This window comes from Gallinula chloropus (genome assembly GCF_964237585.1).
Source record: "Gallinula chloropus genome assembly, chromosome: 13".
In the NCBI taxonomy this organism is placed as follows: Eukaryota; Metazoa; Chordata; class Aves; order Gruiformes; family Rallidae; genus Gallinula; species Gallinula chloropus.
In genome coordinates, this window is record NC_140098.1 from 2987060 (window position 1) to 3010958 (window position 23899).

At 41.7% G+C, this 23899-nt stretch overlaps 1 protein-coding gene across 1 annotated transcript in view; it reads left to right on the plus strand.

Moving 5' to 3' along the window:
* Window positions 1-4993: 4993 nt before the first annotated feature.
* BEAN1 (brain expressed associated with NEDD4 1) overlaps window positions 4994-23899 on the plus strand; it is a gene marked incomplete at both ends in the record, with an annotated part of 55429 nt that continues 36523 nt past the window's right edge. The window contains 3 exons of the mRNA XM_084270233.1: window positions 4994-5024; window positions 6075-6149; window positions 17016-17150. Of these exons, the coding sequence (XP_084126359.1) occupies window positions 4994-5024; window positions 6075-6149; window positions 17016-17150 (241 nt within the window). The remainder of the gene's footprint in view (window positions 5025-6074; window positions 6150-17015; window positions 17151-23899) is intronic.

Sequence of the window (23899 nt, forward strand, 5' to 3'; positions counted from 1 at the left end):
AATATATATATACAGAAGGCAACAGCATAATTCATCACCTTCCTCAAAGGTCTGCAAACAGGTGAATAATTAAGACTAAGTCTGGCCCCATTCCAAAGCCTAAGAGCATCTTTTGTTCCACAGAAAAAGACAGTTGGTAGCTTTAAAAATCAGAATAGCCTCTGAGAATTTGGGCACAACATAAAATTCCTACTGAATACTCTGACATAGCAACTACAGAAACACAATGAAGAGTCTCTTCTTTCTAGATCTCATTTCTTTGCAAGGCACATAAAAGAAAGCAACTTCTGCCTTTGGGCCTTGGTGCTGCTCTAAAATATTTTTTATTGATATGTTTCATCTGTATAAATAATTTAAAATTATTCTTCCTCTTGAGAGATTTTATGCCTAAAATCTTAGCCTAGAGAACTAAATCACTTCATTCAAACATCTAAAAAATATTTTTCAAGATAAAATTTACCTCTCCTATAAATGCCAGCTGGAAAATATTATACAGTGATTTTATATGTCTAAAATTCTATGCTTTTCATTAAAATAGCTTTTTTGCACAGAGGAATTTCCTTTTGCTAGTAATTCTACTAAAAAAATTGTAGGAACTTCCTAAAAATTCATTTTACTTTCACCATGTTCAAATCCATTGCTTGAAAATTGCTAACCTGAAAACTGAAAATTATCTTCACCCTAATGCTTCTTTAAAATGTGATTTAGTGAATATCAAATGAATTTTAAAACCTCACCACCCATCCTAACCCTTCAAGAATTCTGTTCACAGCAGATCTCAAAACTGTTACTGATTTCACTGCTTCCCATTATCCCATTACAGCAGCATAAAAACGGGCAAAGAAAAAAAAATAGGAAAGAGGATGAACAAGGTGACCTCCAGAACCCCCTTCCAACCTACACTGTTCCACAGCAATGTGAGATCAAGGGGAAAGGTCTGCAATTGAACAAAGGGGGCACAGACAGCAAAAAATAATCAGTGCACAGATGTGTGCCTACAAGTATCAAGTTTGCACTGCTGCCCTGTATTATGTTAAAGTATCAAGTGAAAAGCACTCTCCAAAATGTTGAGGTTTTTCACAAAAATTAAGTTGAAAATAAAAGTTAGGCATTAACTAATTAGTCCAGGCACAAATGTCTTTTTTCAGCTGCTTAGTAAAATTCTCAGACAGAAGAATGGACATTGATGGGGTTTCTTAAAAGAGAAAAACTTAATTTTTTTTCTTCAAAGGATTCTCATCGTTACATTTCAGAACTTAGTGAGCTGTGAAAGCAGGAGATGCTCCCAACCAAATCACAGTCCCTCTTTTCCTGACCTCTTCTGTTTTCAGCAGCAAGTGCAGATTTATACAGCTTGGTCCACCACACAGTGGAAAGTCCCAGCAAGGTGTTACCTCAGCCCAGGGCTGGGTGTGATCTGCGTGCCCAGAGATGGCAGAGCACTGGGAATGCCCAGCACTGTGGCACTGCTGGTCTGGCACGGGTGCAGGGCTAGCTGAGTTGGTGTAAGGTCTGGCCAAGCAACGTGAAGGCAAACACATCTGCACGTCGTGATGAGACTCCCACAGCACCTAGCACCGATGAAGTCTCACTCCTATGAGATCAATGCTATTACCACCACCAAGATGTTTTCTACACAGAAAAACCTTTCCTGTTCCCATAAACAATAATTAATCAAGTTTTGCTCATCCTGAGGCATTTTACCTAAGACTAATTGTAGAATCCAACTGACATTTATCTCATTACCACCTTTTCCTTAAAAAGAGAAAGATGTGAACAGTATCCCCCAAACACCTCGTTACTAATCCATAAAAATTCTCAGTCAAAAGGAGATCTCATTATAGCAATAGTGCTTATTTTGCCTTACAGAAATTGGCTGCCACAGAAAGTCCACGCGGGCAGCACAGCAGCCACCACACTTCAGCGTCAGTTCAGCACCGAGCTCCAAGAATTTCAGATGAAACCACAGGAGATGGGAAGCTGAGTTGAGGAGGTCTGTCACTTCAACAGACTGCACTAACAGTACAGTTTTATAATGAAGTCCCTAGATTGAAGAAAATGTAAAATCATCCAAGAATATAATCATCTCTCTTCAGCAGGGGGTTCTCACTGATTTCAACTTACCAGTAAATTGAGAAACACCCACTGAGGACGGCAACTTCGTACAGCTCCATCCCCAAGGAATGCCATCCCAAATCTTACCTAAATGGATGTGAGCCCCTAGTCAGTCACACTCCTGTTTCTAAAGGCTGGAAAAAACTTTCCTGAGAAAGTGACAGAATTCAGACTGGGCACACAGGCTATAAACCACCAGAGACAGACACCACGTTGGTCCTCCTTGATTTATGACACGAGGAAGACAAGCTAACCCAATGTAAACACATAAAAGTAGCACAAATTCTGAGGGCTTTTTATCCTTATTGCATCTCTCCCAAATACAATCTCCTATGTAATATATCATTTATTTATGGAAAGTTTTCTTTAAAACAAATCTATTTTACTGAAACAGAAAAGCAGATGCAACAAAAACAAATAAAAATGTAAAATATCGACGACACCCTGACACAACACATCAGTGCTGAGGTACTGCACACTAAGTGTGCAAATGTGAGACTGGCCTGAATTCTGCAACACATTCAGGTTTCATTCAGGTGCACAACTGAACCCTGAAAAGCATAATAAGAGTGTAAAAAGCCAACCTGTCTCCGTATGCGTGTGATGCAGATTGGGATATTAGTGGGGGGAGCAAAACCCACAACACTTACCCACTCCTGATGGTGTTCAAGGCCAGGCTGGATGGGGCTTTGGGCAGCCTGGGCTGGCAGGGTGTCCCTGCCTGTGGCAGGGGCTTAGTACTAGATGAGCTTTAAGGTCCCTCCCAACCCAAACCAGTCTGTGACTCTGCACTCTGATGGATCAAATGTGCGACATTGTGTTGTTTGAGAAACAAACATTCCTGTCTCATAAGTAGCTGCAACTCCTACTGGGGATAAAGGACAAGACTGTCACAGAAGAGAGTCTAGAGCCAGACCAAGACACAGATTTTTCTTTCAGAATTACTAAACACTAAGCAATTCCCCTGCATTCAAAGTCACTTGCCAAGGACTTTGTATTTTCCTGTTTGTCACCTTCTGTAATAGTCTAAGTGTAGATTTTTCAGCCAAACACAAGATCCCAAGACTGCCAGGATTAAAGCTAATGCTGATACTATGGCTAAGTGGCAGGCACCATTCAGGAAAAATGCCATCACCAAAATTTGCAGAAGCATGGAGCATTAGAAATTCCTGAAATTTACAGCACTGAGTGCGTACATGATTCTTCACATGCAGAATGAGGCCAAGAAAGACACAGCCAGAAAAACACCACACAGAAAATGAGCGTATGTAAATTCACACCTTCACATCGTAACTAAACGAGACCCAAAATGAAGCCATACAGTTTCCATTTATTGAAACAATGAGAAGGAGTCAAATATTCTGAGAGGCTAAATAAATCCCAAAATAATTTTGCAGCAGCATTTAAAGGATTTTAGGGTAGGGATGGGTTAGCTATGAAACAAGGTACTATAGTCTTGGCAAAAGGTACTGGTATTCCTGAGCCATAATGAAATGTTCTTGTAAATTTCCAGGTGACCTTCATTTCAAATGCCTTGGACTCACTTAATGACTGCTTGGATTTTAAAAGAAAAGAAGGAAAAAAAGAAGGAAAAAAAAAATAGGTTGTCAATGACAGCAGGAAGCTGTGTGCAGAAAGCTCAGAAGGTTTACAAACTTCACATCCACCTCAAACTTCATTACAACTCCTAATCCATCACTACTGAACCAAAGAGAAATTAAACACCCTAAATCCTGACAGTGAAGTTGTTTCAATGTGAGAGAACTTGCTCGTTGGAGTACAAAGCCACTCGGGGGCAGGTAAATTAAGGCTGCTGCCTACATACTCGTGGAGCATCCATTTCTATTTCCCTCACTCACAAGCAGCCCCCGTGAGACCCCTCTGCAAGTGCCTGCAGGGCTAACGCAGGCACGGGAGAAAGAAACCGCCAATATCACTTTGATCCTAAAGAAATCCAAACAGCTGACAGGAAACCACAAAAAAGGCCGTATTTCTTGCAGCCTTTACCAATGCAGCCAACAGCTTCATTTTCCTAGAGGTAAGGAACCAGTAGCTCCCACGCTTTAGCACCTGCTGCAACCCTCTTTGTCTCTAGCACTAGGTTGTCTGTCATTCACAATGAAAAACGTTTCCAAGATCCCTGGTAACGAGTAGATCTTACTATTGAAAAGCGGTTTTAGCCCCTGTTTGGAGTACACTCCTCGCCTGGCCCCATCCAGCCGCGGCGCGTTGCTGCCTCCCCACTGCTCTGATAATCCCGTCCATCCCCGCGGGCTGATGCCCAGGCAGTCCCCTCCCTTTCTGCCGAAGTGCCGGGGCTGCACTCGGCTTTCAAGAGCCGTTACCCGCCTACAGCTCCTTTCCAAGCAGCAAATCCCCGCAGCGTCCCTACCGCTTCCCTTCCCTTTCCCCAGGGGCTGCGGAGGGGAGGAGAAGGAGCAGAGCCGGGGCTCCTCCAGGCCCCGGAGCTCAGGAGTGCCCTGCGGCTGAGTCAGGCCCCCACACATGTGCAGTCCCCAGCGCCCCGCGGGCGGCCCGGCCCGGCCCGCCACGGGGCCTGCGCTGGCCCCGCCGCCTCCGGGCCCCGCACCCCCAGGCCGGACCGCCCCGCCCGCACCCCAGCGGGCTACCCCGGCTACGTCCCTCCCCGCGGCGGCTGGAGGCAGGGCAGAGGAGGGGGAGCTCCGGCCGGCCCTCGCAGGGCGGAGGTCACCCGCCTCCCCCCGCCCTCCGCCCATGGGCGCCGGCTCCGTCCAGCCGCCGCCGCTCCGGCCCCGCGCGCAGGAGGAGGCGGCGGGGCGCGTCTCCTGGCGGCGGCTGCGCTCGCCTCGCCGCCCGCCGCCGCTCGCCAGCCGCCGGGGAGCCGCGGCGGAGGCGCATGGAGACACCGGCCGCCGCTGTGTGCTGGGGTAAGGCACGCTGTGGCAGCGGGAGCCGCGCCGGGCGCCCGCCCCTGCGGCGGGCGGCAGCGATGGGGGGGAGGGGGGGGCCGGCGGGGCAGGACGCGGCCTCGGGGGGTGCTGCGGGGCGGGCGGCGGCGGGGTTGGGCTTCCGCGGAAACTTTCTGCCGCTCGGGCACATCCTCCCAAAAGAGAAAAAGCCCCCCGCTCCCCGGGCCGTGCCCCCCAGGGCGGCGCCGGGCGGGGTGCGGCCGGGCTGGCCAGCAGGAGGTTCGAGGGGGAAGAAGCCCCCGGGGAAGCGCGGCGGCCAGGTGCCGGCAGGAGGGGCAGAGGCCAGCGCTGTGCCCGTGGTGCGGGGCAGAGCGTGCCCCGGCTGGCTGTGCAGGCGCTCCGAACGCTGTATTGCATCCGACTGGCGCTCCGGAGCGCACCTCGGGTACGGCTCTGCGGGAGGAAACAAGCCCCCCCTTTAAGCAATCGAAGCGTTTGGCTATTTAGGACACGTTTGGCTCGTGTGCGTTTTGCTGCCTGCAAGTATAAATCTTTGAAGTGCAAGTTATAAATATTAACGCTTAAATGCATAGGGGGAGTACGTGCATCAGCCTTCAGAATACAGCTATTCCAGCCCAGTTTGACACACACACACACACACACACGGCTGATGTATGCAAGATGCACTTAAACAAATTAGGGAAGAGTTATTTTGTTTTACAACGGTAGGTGCCTGTTTCAGGGACTGGTGAATGACTTAACAACAATAATTAGCATATTTATATAACACAGTGTTTATACGGGGGGGTTTGAATGCAAGAGGCATTAAAGTCATATGTAATATCATTTCCTGAACTGGAGTGATTCCTGGAAGTACGAAGCAATGACTTGTAGCTTGATTGGGGGTGAACAATCTACATCTGTCTATATTCAATCTGAAAGGTGCAATCCTGCCCAAGAGAGAGTGGGTGCACATTAACAACACAGGGTGTCTTCTACTGACATCTGGTCACAAAAAAACTCTGAACTGCTATTAAAGATATTTTTTTTCCATTTTTCCCTCCCTAGTTCTTTTCTTCCATCTTCCTCTCATCTCTGGAAGCTCCATCCGTATTGGAATAGGCAGCAATTATTCCAATCTCTGTAAGTAGTCTTTTTTTTTTTTTTTTAACTGCATTAATAGCATGCCTTGCAGTCATGTACAGCTGTAGGAATATTATAGTTAAAGTCTTCTAGCAGATAAACATCAATCCATTAAAAAGCAAATAGCTTCCTGACTAAGGAAACAACTGGGTTAACAGAAAGGGACTTACCCTTGTGATCTTTATACAGACAAAACTCACAGAAATGAGTGAGAGAAGTGTCTGAAATAGAGGACTGTAAAATTTAGTGTCAGGTACAAGTACTTCATTATTTCCTTTAAAAAACAGAAAAAAAAAATCAACCTTTTCAGTATTTTCTCCCACAACAAATTAGCACATAGCTGCTAAAACTGATCGAGCACAGTGACCAGTCAAAATTTGTATCATTTTGGCACACACTAGTGAAACAAATGTGGCTACAAATTACTTCTAGTCATTGAAATAAAACAATTCCTGACATTTGACTTCCTTTTGCTCTCCTTTTTCTGACTGTTGTAGTTATTACATGAAAGTTTTCCGAACAGGAAATACAACATCCTAGGGGCCAGTTCTGCCCCTGTGCCTAGACCCGCTTGGGCAGAAGACCACGTGCACGCAGAGCAGCAGAGTAGTGTGCCCAGGCTCTGAGATGAAAGAATGCACAATGCTAAAAATATATGCACAACATAACTGGTAACTAGGAGCAGAGTTGGGTTGGTAAAGCTGAAGGCAGTACACAACCAAGTAACGGCACAGCGTTGTCTTTCAGATTGCCTGACAATCCCTTAAACTTCTAGAAAATACCTGTTAAAACTGGACAAAATCACTAGCTGCTGATTAAAACTGTTCACCCTCTGGCTACCTAATAAATGACCAACTGGCATCACCTGAGTCAGACAAAATCCCTAACGGCACAAAAATGACAGGAAATTGTAAATGTTTACATTAGTAAAGCTGCATGAGGCAGTCTGCTTATTCATCAGTGAATTGCCTGTAGACTTGGCAAAAAAATACTGGTAAGGTGCTGATGTTGTTACAGGTCAACATTGCAAAAACACCCTTTTTCCATAGAACTGTTGGGTTTACGTTATGCATGAAATGACATTTCATAACATACATAGCCTGTATGCTTAGCTTGGGGATTCATATCAAAATAGCCTATTTCTTCCCCATTCTTTGCTTTCACATTCCTTGACCCTTAAGCTCAGATTTTTCCCTGCCGTTGCCCCTCCCAGAGAGACCACTTCTTCATGGCAAGACAGCTTCGTATTGCCTTAGCTGTAGATCAGTGGAGTTTTGCAATAGAACTGTTGCAGCAAACAGTTCAGAGTAGCCTGAGTTGCCCTCATTTCCAGATGGGTGCCAACATCTCCTCAAAATTAAGTGTGAAGACCATTTGTTTTGTTTGACTTTGTCCTTCACTGAGTACGGTTTAAGTAGGCCCAATGCTCTGGCCTTCTACACAAGGGCTATTGTGTTTAATGTAATGCCCAGACTGTGAATGTTCTACTGACACTAACAGATAATATTAACCCAATGCTAGGTGAGAATTGGGAAAAAAAACCCCAAAATGCCAAACACCACCACAAACAAAACACCAAACCTCCACACCAGAGACACACACCACTAAAACAACTGCTGTGGGATTGGAGATGGAAAATGAAAACAGACTGGTGCTATCCCAGGCTGTTTCTACGTATCACGGTAAGGAGACCACACAGGGGATTGTTCAGCTGTACAGAACTCAGGGATACTGGGCACCAGACCTGTGCAAAGGTGCAGGAGCAGCACCGCAGCTCTTCTCATGCAGAGTGGGCTGTGTCTCAGTCATACTGTTCTTGTACAGGACAAGGGGGTGAAGTCACACAAGCAAAGTCCAGACAAGCTAATACTCTGAAATGGAACACTGTGACTTCAGCCACATGGTACCAAGGTGGGTTGACAGTTTAAGCATTCAATTCAACCTTCTGATTGGAGATAAAATTTGCTAGTTGCTTTGTTGCTTTAGATGTTTCTTTCTGAGAGAAACATAGGATTTCCTTTGCAAAGTGTTTTTAGCTTTTGGTCAGGTATCACAGAATCACTGGGTTGGAAAAGACCTTTGAGATCATCGAGTCCAATGTGTGGTAGGGTTTTAAAATAAAAAGTCAAAGTTATCTCTAGAAAATATTGATGAGGTGATAGTGAGTATTAATCATTATTAATCAGCAGTCATCAACCTCAGTCGCTGTTTCTAATACTTGGAGGGGGCCCAACACTGTAAGTAAAAGGCAGATACACGGTTCTATGCAAACTGCCTCCCCTTCCTGCCCCCTCCCCACTGCTGCCTCCTCCCCAGCAGTTCTGAAGAAATGGACTGTAAGTACAGGTGAAAACAAACAATCAAAAAGATTTTTTCAATCACTTATCTGAATTGCCAATATATATCAGCTATTATAAAATGATAAATATTTTACCATTATTAAGTAACTATATAATTATGCACTTAAATATTAGTAAATCTACACTGAACTGTGTATCTGCTGTTACATCTAAGAACAATGTCCAGAGACAAGCAAATAGTTCATTTGGGTGCATTGAGAGAAACAAAACTGTAAGACAGCATTCTAAAATGCAGAATTAAGATTCCTGTGTTCTAACCTTTGCAGCTCTTACAAACTTACTCTCACTAAACAGAATTCTTTCACAAAACCAAGAGGGAGCAACAGCTTTCAGACTGGGGCTCTCCTCTTTCTGCACGAAAACGCAGCTAAGCCAGGCACAGGAACATATTTGGAGCACAGGAAAAGTGCAGAAAATCCTGATCCTAAAATGCACAGGCCCTTGAGTAGATGCTTTGGGTGCTGTCCCTCAGCATTCAGCTCACACACAGTAATGGCACAGCTGGATGCCAGCTGTGTTGTCATTAACTACAGCTATGCTAGCTGTGCTCTGAGACCCCAGGACAACCATGGAAGTTTGAATAAACTTCTCATAAACAAGGAAATCTTTCTGTACACAGCAAGAACAGAACACACTCTCCACTGCCAAAGACTAGGGAGTCGGTAGCTCTTCCTCTTGATGGAGAGGGGGTCTCCAAACTCAGCCAGTTTAACACAGTTGTCTAGAGGCCAGTGCTCAATACATGTGATTTCACATTTGTATGCATAGGTAGAGCCCAGTGCCTCAGCTCAAGGAGGTGAAGAAACTGGGTGAATTTGGGTCTGTGCAAGTATCTTACTTTGCTTCTGTTGGCTGCACCAGATTTGAGATACACAGAAAGACAGGAGATTGCTTCAAGCCTGTGTGTGACAGCTTTGCTGGGAGCTGGTGTCCCAGAGAGAGTACGTTATGCTGGGAAGTCTGAGACAGCAGTACATTCCCTTGCACTCACGGGATGCCTTGAGAAGCATCAGTGACCCAAGCACCAACATCTAACCCCCATTATCAGTCTCTCCCTTCTACTAACAGAGAAGGGCATAAACCCTACACACCTGCAATGCCAGGCAGTGAGGGAAACACCCGCTCCAGCTGCACCCTGTTGTCTAAGTGCCCAGCAAAGATTAATTCCCAGAATAATCTGCTCTTTATTTTCCTTCACATATTCTTTTTCCTCAAAGTGTGGATGTTTTTGAAGGCACCCATCTCTCCCTACAGTTTTCCACACTGCACTTCAAGGATGTACTGACTCCAGCTCTGCAGAAGGGAAGGATGTTCAAATGCTTCCATAAGCAAACCTTACAATTCTTTGTTCTTCTCCCCTAGTAAGTCATATCCCGCTCAGTATCTTTCTGCCACCAATTTATTTTATGGTGGTTTGAAATTGTCTCAGTTACATCCAGGATGATTTTTTCCACTGTTTCATTTATTAGACTAGAATCTGCACTACAAAGGTATCAGTTTTTCTCTGAGCCTGATGATTTCTTATCCTTGTCTATAAGGATGTAGGCTGACAACTCCAAGTTGTTAATTTCCATTGTAACTACTGACTTAGTGCTTTAGTTTCAGCAGCTTCTCCCAACTCCTACCTCCCATTCCTGATTTATTTTTTTTAGTGGAGAAAATAATAGATTAGAACTCATTCCTATGCAGCTACTATGCAGAAATATAGACTAGATCTAATGCTGCTCTCTTCAAATAAATAGAAACAGCACTGTAGATTTTGAAGAGCTCTGATGAAAACTGTTACAAGCAGTCATACTGAGAAACCTCTAAGAGAAAAGAGTAGGGGTAGAAGATAGGCTTTGGACATGCTGAGCCCTATTAACTCTTGCAGTCTGACATTTCATTATTATATGATTGTATTTGAGCTAGTTGTCCAAGCACCTAAAAATGCAGTAGGTGTCCAGATGCCTTCATGCAAAGCATCTTTCAAGGAGAGGTGGTCACCTAATTGTTTATGAGATTTTGTGAAGCCTACTTAGATTCTGTCTTCAGATGCTTTGAAAATTTGGCTTGAAATTCAGTTGGCAGAAACAAGCAATTCAGTTGGTTTTGACAGCATTTATGCAAACAGTGATGTTTTAGCTCCAAGATTTAATACATATCTTGCTAGAACTTCATGGAATCTCTCAGACTGATTTTTAAAATAGTGACATCATATGACATTGAGACACACACAGTCTTCAAGGACCTGTGTGAAGATAATTCACTGGGGGTTATTCCAGCCCAAGCCACTTGATCACTGTCTATTCTTAATGCAAATGGTGTTCCTATAACACTTTGTTTCTATACCCTCTTTAATTCTAAGTTTCTTATCTTTTAATTGCTGCTTTTAGTAGCAAGAGTGTTAATCCCTTTACTTCTACCATTAAAATGAGGATTTCTCTTTTCAGCAATTGTTTTCTTTTTCATTAGAGGTATTAGAAAGAACTAGTGAAATACGTGCAGTCATTTTTTTATTATTATTACTTTTGAATCTCTCATTTTGGCAAGTAGTCTCTTTTAGTTCCACAGTTCAAGAGAAGCAGCTCTGTAAGCATATGATCTTTACAGGTTTTCAGTGTTATAGCTTTACTTTGAATTAGCTGCAAAATTGTTAGAGGATTACTTCTTAATTGAGGTAGGGTTACTTAAAAGACCCAGCTAAGACTGAAACTTCATTGCAGTGGGTCCTGCACAAAATAAGTAGCCTTGTCCTTCCAGATTGCAGGTGTCTAGAGAACACAAAAGGTAGAAAGAAAAAAAATACCTTGGCAAAAAAATGAATTGCTTTAGCTTGCATAGCAATTTAAGGAGAAAGCAAGGCTCTCCTGGCTCCTGGATTGGTATCTGTCCATTACTTGGCACTGACAAGGTACCACATGAGCTGTTTTCTCTTGTACCATCTTTATTTCTGTCTTTGCCCAATCCTGTATCTGTCTCTGGTTTTGGGGTCAAAGGAACAGGCTTGCTGCAAGGCCATTTCTAGAACATTTATTCTGCTTTTATTTTTCATAATTATATTATGTAGCTGAACTCAATGCCCACAGACAACCTGTCATCTATCAGGCTCAGTAAAGAGTAATATATATATAAAGAGTAACATTAGACAACCTCAGCTTTCAGTTCCCACTTCATTAGTAACTACAGCTGAGCAGTAATGTTTGATGACAAATACAGGTGGGTCTCCCTTCCACTGGGGAACCCAAGAGAGACACGTGACATGTTTTGCATCAGAAGGGCAAGCATTTCAGTCAGAAGAACAGCTTTATGAGTCACTCTAATTTAATAGGCTGCTTCCAATTTTTAAACACAGAAAACAGCCCCCAGCTCTCAGAATGGGTTAAATCAGAGATTTCTATAGTAAGGACCTTAAAGAGAAGAGCTTTACAGAAGAGATCCCCAAATGCTCTCAGGACAACTAATACAGTACATGGCAGAGCCCCCAGCAGATGGTGAGCTATTTAGTCCCTGTTGGAAGACTAGCTCTTACTAGGCCAACCTCATCTTGAGCTTTCCTTCTAATCCACACTTAACCATCTTCTCTTTTTAGTGGAGTTCAGTATCTTGGGTTAAACGCTCCCCACTTAGGATTCTTTACAAGTTAGACTACTGAGGTGCACAATGGCCACTTCCACTCTCCAAACACACACAGTATACAAGCTGTTGGCCCAAACAGCTGGGAAGAAGCCTAAGACCTTTTTAATAAAAGTAGGTAATAGAAAGCCCAATGCAGAAGACAAAAGACTGTAGAGTTTTTAGAAAGTTGTAAGCCATGGTTTCCTGTTGTCATCTTAATGTATTGCTCTGAAACTTGCCTCTAAAGGTGCAGTGATTAGGCAGTCTACTATGTGATGCTCATTCCCTGTTCAGCAAACAAATGTAAAAACCCTGCAGACTAGAACAAACAATAAAAGCTCTGAATGACAAATGAACACTCCTGGTTTATTGCAGGTGCCACACTGACAACTAGCCCAACAATATCTAGTGATTTGGTATTGTAATTATATCTCTGCCTTAGAGACACGTTGGGAGAGGACTGTGAATCCAAAATGATTCCTGTTCTGGCCTGGAACTTGGTGCTACAGAGAGAATACACCCACTGCAAAGAGAAGCAACAAAGAGTAGCTACTTGGGATGGCTTTTATGAATCACTTGAAGTGATGTTAAACTATGCTAATAGTCACACTCCTCACACTAAGCACATTTGTGAAATCAGATGTTCCTTTAGGAAGAACAGGATTCCTTCAGTAATAGACTGCAAAGTCAGCTGCAGCCTATTCATGCTGTTGTGCACTGGGGTACGTGCTGTACAGTACATGTCTTAGCACCAGTCACAATCAGAAACTGTCCCAATGTACAGGGAGAGCACAAAATCTGAGTACCACCAGGACAGATTTGGTGTATACATGGCCACTTTTTAAAAAACAATTTGCTTTTAGAACAGCACAATCCTAAATGGAAACACGAGTGGAGACGGTACATCTACAGCTTGATCCTATCAGCCTGCAAGATGTCTAAAAACCTGAAAGACATCTAAAATAAAACAGGAAATACACACACACCATGTTTAGAGCTACATTTCTGTACTTCTGATTAAGAAAAATGTTTATACTTAATGATACAAGCTGTAAATTGGAAATTTTCCCCAAAAGTAGGAGACAGAAGATAGAGGTAGAAATAAAAACTTTTTCCTAGGTTTTCCAACATGTAAAACTCTGATTCCCAAATACAGCCAAGGACAGCACAGTAAAATGCAGGGCTAAAAGCAATATCATGGTACCTCAGTAGCACAGAAATGACATCTTGTGTCTGTCCTTTGATTTAAGGTTATTCTGAGTTTCTCTAGTTGCCATCAATGCAAAAACACTACGGAAATGAGGGGCACGGGGTCATCAGAGAGAGAAGAATCTCTCTTCCTTATGCTGTGTTTTGCACAGGTTTCTGTCTCTCAGTCATCTAAATCATAACAGCACAGTGGAACATTGAGCATCAAACTAGCACGTGCCATGTGTTGTTTATTCTCTCATCCTCTCCCCAAGCTCAAGAGTTGTGAAATCGTCTGTGCCACTGGAGGATCCTTCTTCATCAGGACTCTCTTCCCACAGCTGGCTACAAAGGTTTCAAAGCCAGGCTGCAGGCAGGAATGAGGAGTATGATTTTAAACAAAGTGTGGAGGGTTACACTGCAGAGAGTAGGTCCTGCTGGTGGATGATCAGGGCATTTTCAGACTTGGGGGTTGAGGGGAGAAGTCTGTGCCCACTTTAACAGATATGTAATTCAATGGTCATTTGAACTGAAAAATAAATTGCATTACTAACGTAAGAAAATACAAATTTAGGTAATGTACAATAGCCACAAGCTATTCTGTGTGTTTTAATGGTACAGATTAATTTTCAACTTGTGGACTAATTTTTTGTACAGCTTTTATGTAATATCACACCTTAACCTAAATTTTATCTGATCTTTTTTATGGTCTTAAATTACTAATTTTCACTTCATAAATTAAGTAAAACATGCACTGGTTTAGAATACAGACCTTGAAAACCATCATCCTTGGCACATACTAGTTGAGAACATGGGGCCTTAGAACTGAGAAGTGCTTTTCCAAAAGAGACTTTGTTAGCTCATTGTCACCTGTAGTAAAAATGGTTTTCAAGTCAATTTTGCCTCGGGGTAAGACATACCTTAAAGACCGAATACTTTGTGTTAGCCTCCATGGAGAGAGAAACATCATCTTTGAAAGTAATGCACTCTGTCACAAATGAAACTATCAGTCTCCAAAGAGCTTTCATGGCATGGAACTGGAGCACTGTTATTTGTCCAGTCAGTACCACACCAACTGTGCTGCCCCCTCTGTCCCTGCCCGCTGCGCGATCATAGGCCTGGGCCTCAGTTTCTTCCTCAAAAAAGCATTTACATATTTGTAGTCTTCATGGGGGTGTTTTTCAGTTATTTTGCAGCTCTCCCTGAGAACAGATGGAAGATTTCCATCATCTGGATTCACAAAAGACATCATTGTCTCTTACTACATCTGGGAAGAACAGCTTTATGGGATAGATTTGCACACACTTTCATCATCACCATCATTGTCCCCCACTGCTTTTCAGTCCAAAACACTTGGATCTGCCCATATAATTTCTTACAGCTTACAATCTTAGTAATTCTCCCTGAAGATGATAAAACATCACAATGGTTTTCTAGCATTTTTATAAAGTCTGTATCCCAAAGTGACTTACATAGTCCAACAGCAACTAGCAGAAACAGAAAGCACAGTATTGCTTTCTGGATGAGAGAGAGAGAGAGGCATTTAATTTTGTGACCTTTAAAGTAGAGTCAGTAAAGCAATGAAAGTAAAACAGGAATTTTATGTTGCAGGAACTAGAGAAAACTTTTCTACATCCAAAAAGTAGTGAAATCATTGCCAGTGAGAGGGGAGAACTGTGTTCAACTAGTGAAAACAGGAACAAAAAAAGATACTAAAGGGTGTAGACTGGAGCAAGTTCAAAGAGGTTTAAATAATTAGGGCAACTTCCATGTAGATTAAGAACTAAACAGACTTCATGGAAGATAGAAACATGTGAGATGCATACTAGGACCGATTACTCCAATAAATTTGCTAATTTACACACACACACACACACATTTGCATCATTTTCCAGCAGGTCAATTCCTTTTTGATACTTGCAATGACTGCATAGCCAGCCTTCAGTCAATAAAGCTTGTTCCCATTTACACAATGTTTGGTACCACAAAGTAATTATTATTTAGCTGCTGCTTCTATGATATTTTAACTCTAAAAAAAAAAAAATAAATAATCCTAGACATGAATCCCCACAACTTCAATTGCTGTGAATTCTGTGTCACTTTACCCCCAAACTGTCTGTGATGCCTACAAGAAATATAGTAGCCACTTGGGAAACGTGCTGCAAGATGTTCTGGAAGTACAAAACAATATGATCTGATGATTGGCCTCGAGCCTGCAGAGCTGCCAGGTACAAGCATACAATGTAAGATTTACTGTACAATATTTATAAATGCATTAGGGGGGTATTGGTATTGTCCACTGGAGTAGTTGTGGGGAGAAATGGAAATCATGAACAATTATACCAAACTGCATGGTTTTGTAGCTACAAAGAATAACAAAAACCCTCCAAATTTAAAATAATGGAGAGCAAACAAAGATGAGATGTAGTGGAATTGCCCATCTTCTGTTGGGCATGGATTTGCACACTAGCCCCTGTGCCTTTACTTGCAAGAGCTAGTGTTTTTTTAAGCTGGGCTCGAATTTTATTTGCCTGTATATGGAATGCTTTAGATTGCTCACATGAAGTACCCTGAACACAGCTCTCCTCTAGTGGTCTAATGAAACTTAAAGCTGATTTCCAAAGAGTATTTCTGCACAAAGGTCTTCATTACCAAACTTAAATTTTTATTCTGTCCTTAATGAGCTATTTTCTATTTTACTTCTCTTCCTCCTTACTGGAAGTCCCTACAAAACCTCGCAGCTAAATGACGTCACTGTGTCTCTTTGTGTGCTCAGATGCACTTGTCAGAAAATAGTTTCCTTTTATCTACCATTGAAACAAGACCACTTTCATATCACTACTTGTGAAAGGTTGGGAAAAAATAAAAAAACCCTTCTCTGAATAATGAGGGGGGGGGAGTTCCCACACACACATACTTCTTTTTCTGGATAATTTTTGGACTTCCTGATCTCCATGAATTTTTTTGTTCCTTATGATATGCTATATAGATGTTTAACCTAGCTAACTAAGGGTGTTTACAGAACAAGTTCTTTTTTCAATCATTTTCTCAGTGTGTTTGAGGTACTATGACTGCTCACTAGCATTTCATGGCATGTTTTGTATTGCATGGTAAATGTTGATGATCCTGTTCAGGTATCATCCCAAGGACGAGGTGTCAATCTTTCAACTGAGGACACAGTCAAAGATTTGGCTTCATGCAGAGCTACAAACCCTACTATACAGGATTTAATGTCCCTGCAGACAAACCCTGAGTGCATCTCCATAAACTTACTTATTAAGCTTGTTCAAAAAACACTTAACAGCTAAGAAGCCCTTAATCCAGTCCTTCTGGTTTGTGCAAGACAACAGATCTCTTCCTCCCACCCCCCTTGCATCCATTTTGTGTGTTAAGCTGAGGCAGAGGTGGGCTGGTTTGGTTTGGATATTAAAGCATGTAAATCAGTCAGAAGGCTAGGTACCTCAGACACAGGATACCCTTGTGATTTCTTCAGAGTGGTCACCTAGCCCTCATCTATCTCAAATGCTATTTAAATGCTGAGCAACAACAGTACAGGAAATGTTTCAGTTTGAGACCTTTTTCACATCTGACAGAGTAGACAATGTTTTCATCCACCCAGGGCTTTCAAAAGCAGGAAGAATGACTTTCAGCAGACATGTGGCCTTGTAGCTCAGGAAGGAGTTGCTTGTTACACAAAACCATCTACTGTTTCTCTTTGCAGATGAACAGAGCATTCTGCCATGTAAAAAAGAAGAACTGCAGTGTGGTGACGGACTCTGTCTCTTAAACTGGCTGCGCTGTCACTATAAGAAGGACTGTGGCAGAGACTACATGTCCATCAAACTAACATGCTCAAGTGAGTTACCCTTCCCTTTCCTCAATCATGACACAGGGTGTTGTGGATCCATTTGCACACCAAATCAGTGTTTGTAGCAATATGCTGTTCTAAACCTTAGATTTGATCTGGTTTTGCTGTTGCAGGGATATGGATATTTAGATGTTTACTTATTCATATGTCTAAATCATTTATACTGCATGATGATTTCAAGCAGAATAGTAGAGAAATACCAGCAGTAGTGGGAATGGAAGATTTGGTTGAGCTCAAAATGCATTAAGCTAATTTACTGTGAAGGCTGCTGCTCTGAAATGCCAGTTGAGGGGGAGAGGGGGGAAAAAAAAAAGCCTAAAATAAACAAGGCAGTCTCCATTGCCAGAAACAATTAGACACTGGCAGCTCTGCAGAGCTGTGACTGCTGGCTGGGCACTCTGCTTTTGGGAATGTTAACGTGAACAAACAGACTGCCGGCTGATTACAAGAATACTTGGGCAGGGGAGGTAAGAGTTACTGTCAAGGGGGATACAGCCAGTGTATTCAAAGGAGTCGCAGGGTAACTTCTGTCAGCAGTGCAGATATTTGCAACAAATCTGTTTCTAAAACAAATGGCAAGAACTAAGTAGAAAGATAAGTTGGGGGATTGCTGGTGAACTAAAGTGTGTTGTAATCTCAGCAATTGCTGCTTACTAGCAAACTTAGTGATGGAACCATCTCAGCTTTTTCAGTCCCTACTTTCTGCTTCTTATGTTTACTTGCTAATTTCAAGCTACAGTTTTAACTCTGAAACTTTCCTTCTAAAAAACCCATTTTGTAACTAGCACCATCTGAGAGGGCAAATTGGTTTTAGACCTCTATTCCACACAGCACAAATAGGACGGATCACATATTGCTGTCACTAATTACTTGCCAGAAATATTTGCAGACTTGAGGCTTTCAGTTAACATGACATTGTACACCAACAAAAAAACCCAACCCCAAAACAACAAAAATACCCCCTCCATGCATAATTTACAACAGGGAGAGCTACTAGCAAGGCACTTGAGATTAAAGTAAACCAAAAAATGAGTTTAAGGAGTGAGCCTAGTACACTCCATCCTCAGGCTTTCAGATACATGGAGGCAGGATAAAGCTAACCCAGAGTAAAGCGCTCTGAAACACGCAAAGCATAGACAGCAGGCCCTCAGCACCAACCATTGAGTCTACAGATCCATGTTTATCACAACCTGCTACCTGGCTTTACAGGAGAGTTTGAGCCTTCATTCAACACAAGCACCCTGTAGAATTGTTCACAGTCCATTAGATAGAGCAGGATTCAGGTCAGATCCACGGTACACAAAAAATTATGCGGTTAGAACTGAGGATTCAGAATGGCTACAGTTAATATGAATAGAAGGACACACAAGACTTGAATTTAGTCAAGACCTCAGGTTGTTATGATCTTAGTACCTAATCTAATCAGCAGAGATCCGAGCTAGACATATTGGCTGTGGTCATGGGAGGTTTCATGGGAACACATCAGTTTTGGTCTTGCATCTTGGCTGCATCATGCCAACCTTTCAACAACTTACATCGCTCATAAGTATGCATCCTTTTCTGCCCTTCTATGAAGATGTGCATAAAGTAAGTAATAAGTGGCAACAAACTCTTTAATACATGTAAATACATATTTTTCTAAATGCAAAGCTGTCAGCTCAGTGCTAATAAGAAAAACCTCTAACAATGATAGCTGACAGAAGAGTCAAATAGCGACAGGTTTGCTCTGAACACATTAAGTAGTTAAGAGCTCAAAAAACACAAAACCAACAGATCATTTGCAATGGTTACAGAAGCACACACAGATCAGAAATGGCCTAGAGGAAAAATTCATTATTTTTCAACAGAAGGACTGATTTGCTGTTCACAGATGAACCTCAGAACAGAGCATCACCCAGCAAGGCACTAACATCTGTCACTTCATATATGCTTCGCAGACACAGCAATGTTTCAGACAAGACAAGCACCAAAGCACCTCTACCATGTGTTGATTTTTCTGAATAAAAGGAAGACCTGTTAGCAGGATCAGCACCGACAGAAAATCTACACAGAAGGGCCGTGTCATTACATCTGGCGAACCATTCCTTCCAGTCTCATACTGTCCAGAATAGCCCTGCCACTGAGTAACCAAGGACAAGGCAGTGACAGAGCTACACTGAATTCAAAAGCTGACAGATAGATTTCCATACACAGCTTCCATTTGCACTGGGAAGTCACATCTGAACATGTGGCTAAATGAAAAGAGTACTTGCATATAAAACAATACATCCCTTTGCAAATGCTACACAGGTTGCACTATATCATATGCATATAAGGGGGTGAGCATGTAGATATAAAAATATATCCTCTTTATTCTTTCTATATGCATGCAAGATAGATGCACTCCACTTGAATTACTCATTGTTCTTATTTCTAACTTTCTGCTTTTGTGTTACTAACATTTAGCCCATAGGTTAGAAAATACCACGTTAGAATTTCCTGGCAGGATCCAAGAACCTGTGATGCCCACTAAAGGCAACAGTCATTTTAAGTACTATACCACTGAGCCATAAAGCATGAATAAGAGTATTAGGCTTTTACGTATTAGTTTTCTTCGTCAGCTTAAGTTTGTTACGTTTAATTTAGATTTCTGAATGAAAATGCCATTAACTGTAACTTTCTTTTTGTTTTGGCCAATAAAGGCTTCATCTACTGCATGCGAAGCCCATCCATGATAAACTAAATACAGGTACCAAGAAGGCAGTGTAGTTCCTGCATTGCACATTGTCCTGTTAAAGCACTGGTAATACACTCACTTCTAAAGCTTGTCTCAGCCTTACATCTTAGCCATTATTTACACTGGGTGCCCCTGGACAATTTGTCTTGCTGTTTAAGGAAACAGATTAAAATCCCAAATAGATGGATCATGTAAGAATGTTGGGTTTTTTTTTTTATTTTACTGTTTTGAAAGACATGGCAATTGTAAATTTTAAATTGAAAAGGATCACATATGTATAAAAAAATAATTTCATATGAATGTTTTAACAATCTAAAAACCTTTTGATAAGTGGCATTAAGTCACTTAAACTTTTTTCAACAACAGGCAAATGTAGCATACTATACAGCTACATTGATCAAACTGCCACTAGTAAAAAGTGTATGGCCATCATCTCCCCACATGTTTAGAGGCCACATTTGCATTCCAACACACACACTCTCCCAATTCCCAGTGAAAATTCTGACCTGCTAAATTTCTGTTTCTTCAAGGACAAAAGCTGACATTATTTTCTGAGTCAAAATGCTGGTAGTTAGCAGTGTCATCACTAGTCTGTGTATTTATGAATGCACATTACGAGCGTGAAATAGAGCCTATTACTACCTGTAGTTATAATTAATTAACTAGAAAAGGAAAGGAAAGAGACAGATGTTGTCTGAGCTTTTTTTAAACCCAAACAAAAGCTTTGGTCCAAGTTTCTGCCATCTAATATGTTATTGGTTGACTAAAAATGCCTCAATGGATGATGGATGCTATGCAGATGGTTTGAAGCAAGTTTCCACTGGGGTAGAAGTTTATAATTCTCATCATAAATCACAATGTAAAACTAGTATATGATAAGTTAAAATTCCTAATTTTACCATATTATAAATTAATAATTTCAGCATTTTAAAAAGTCATAAATCCATATTTATTGTCTGTGACAAATTGTGCCCCTGTCAAAGTTATTCTTTGTTCCAGAAACTGAAACTCGTGATAAGCTGGAATTTAAATCCCTTTCTATTGCTTAAAGTAAGTTGCTGTTGGAGTGGTGTTTGTATCATCACTAATTTTATGCTTATAGCCTGAAATTACGTAGAGGGCAGTGAAAAGCTTAAGCAGGACTTGGCATTAGATCTTACTAAGATTGGAGAGGATCTTCCAGGTTGTATGATTCTGCACCTAGCATTGGTATCCTGCAGCTGTAGACCAGCTCTTTTCTCCAGGTCAGACTATCAGTTAAAGATCATGCTATCACAGTTGCTCACCTCCATCCACTAGCTAGAAGGAATCACCTTCATAAACCAGTTTGAGTTGAGATGAATGCTCCCTAACCCGTGCTAAAGAAAGCACCATCTAGGAAGGACAGCTTCCCTGCTCACCTGTTTAAATAGGTGAGCTGAATCCGCTCCTCAGATTTTACCAGCAGTTTAGTAGGAAGCTTTTTGTGAACTTCAAGAATTAAAGGGCACCTCATCCCTAGCAAAAAGGGAAAAACCTTCATAGAGAAGATGGCAATGTCTTCACAAGCAGCTGTTCAGGCTGAAGTGTAGCACGTTGCAAACCTGACTCTGAGAAAGAGGCTCAAGATTACTTCCTGAGCACCAAAATTCCTGAGTACAGGAGGTTCACAGAATGAACTATAGAGAAAAATTGCCATAAATGCTGTCTGGATCACAATCCCTGCTTCTAATGGAAGGACTGAACATACAAGTGTATTGCACAGCACTCAACAGGACAGGAAATGAATCCTCTAAGTACTACTCAGAAGACTTATTTTCCATGTAATTGGCAGAGCACTTCTGTGATAGGATAAATTAATTACATTGCCAAGCAGCTGGTACTGCTGCACAGCATGCAGTGGTCTGTTTCTTAAATTCATTATACGGGATGTTTATCAAAACCCAAAAAGACTTTCAGTGCTGGTAAGGTGCTTTATCCTGCTACTTTGTTTTGCTCTATTTTAATTTTGTTCCACTTCCTTCCCCTACCTCTGGCTTTCTAGAAACCCCAGATACATTTTAGTAACACTGAAAAGGTAATAGTACTATTTCTGTATTACAAGTAGTAGTTACACAACAGGGATACAATAAAGAGCACACATATCTTTTGGAACCATGATAATCATCCATTCAATAATTTTACTTCCAAACATACATTAACATATATCAAACTGGAAAACAAGAACCTTTTCAGGTGCTTTTGTGGTGGTTTTTTCTTTGCGCTGCAATAGATCCTCTCTGATGGTACTTCAGTTTAAACTAGCAGCCCTGCTGCAAGTACTCAGATGTTTGAACACACAACTTCAGATTACAGAATCCAAAAGCATGGGAGGTTGTGCTTTGTGCAGTTTTAAAACCAAAAAGCTTTTCCACAGTATACCCATTAGAACTTTATTTCTCCCCCAGTTTTCTTTTTTTGGTTTGAAAAACCCTTTTCTCCTTAAGCAGGGGAATAAACAGCAAAGTTCCTCAGTCTGTTACGTGTGCTCACTGTGCACTTGCTCCAGGGGATTTTGGATTTGTCAGTAGCTGAGGGGAACGCGTGAGATCAACTTCTTAAGGCGGTGGCAGTACATCAACACGGAAGCAGACTAATGACAGAGTGGAAGGGAAATGACTTTCAAATTGCCTCCTGCCCACTGTCATTAATGCCTAACCTAATAGTCTGGATTCATGTACTTAGGCATTGGGAGGGAATGAGAACCTTTTGTTCTAGCATTTATAAAATCAGATACAATAGTGTCAGTAATGGGGGCTCCCTGTGCCTGTACCCACTACCGTGTGGGCTCAGTATTCATTTAGAGTACGAGGTTGCATTGTATCAGTTAAGCAGGTAAGCAGGAACTCAGAAATGGGAAGAGAAAAGAAAGAGATTCTAAGCAAGCACTTCAGAAATAGACCTAGGAAAGGGGGAAACCAAATTTGACAGCTCTTTCTCAAGACCAGCTTTACTGCAGGTCACTGAAATGCCTCGTGGCCCACTCCTGTAAAACAAGAATGGGGCTGTAGTATTTTGAGAATATCCACCACTATTATGGGCAACCCAGTCACACTAGAACTCTTGACATTATTACTTACCCAGTTATGAGTAAATAGTAGAGACATTCAATATTGGCATGGGAAAAGGTTTTGCAGCTAGTCACAGTAAAGTGAATTTTCAGGGAAGGGAAGGAGGAGAACCTTGGGTCCTCAAATCCAACATCTACAGTATCTACCAAGAGCAAGAGTTCCCAGTGAGGCTATATTCTAGGAGAGATTTCCATCATACATTTGGTGTATTGCTACAAGATGGAAGACATCCATGCTACTGCCACAAACCATAGTCTAATTCTGGCAGGGAGAGCCTCAACAAGTGCTGGCCTGAACAAGAATAATGAGGGATAAGATCTTCTGAGAGCAGGGCATCTTTGTTCTTTTTGTAGCACCTGACATCCACTTTTCTAACCATGGCTTCTAGGCATTCTGGTAATGTCAGTAAAGAAGAACAGTACCAGTTGGCATGTACCATAGCTCTGATGTTCCTAGAAAGCTGTTTATGGCATCACAGTAATCAACAACAGCTTGAGAAGCTATCTGTGTGCATTCACAGAGAGGATGCTTACACAACCAACATTATACGCTTACCAACACGTGATGTGTGCATACCCATATATAAACACAGCTCTATAAGAGATGTGCCTTAACATAGAAAAAATAAAACAGAAATTAATTTCATATTGAAGGATTCTAAATCCCCACAATTCAGTTATTCTTTACCTGCCATAGTTATCTTGGCTTTCAGGGACAAAATAGTTATTTCCTTATCTTACCCTGAGAGCTTAATTTTAACATTTAGAAAGCAAAACTCTGACATAAAAGTACTTTGTTTAATGTGCAGGTACCATGAAATTCAGTCTAATGGGAAAGAACATGAACTATTTAAAGTACAGTTCAAGTACAAATATATTTGCCTATTCCTTCCTGTATCAGCCATCCAGAATCAGCACACCAAAAAATGCTTT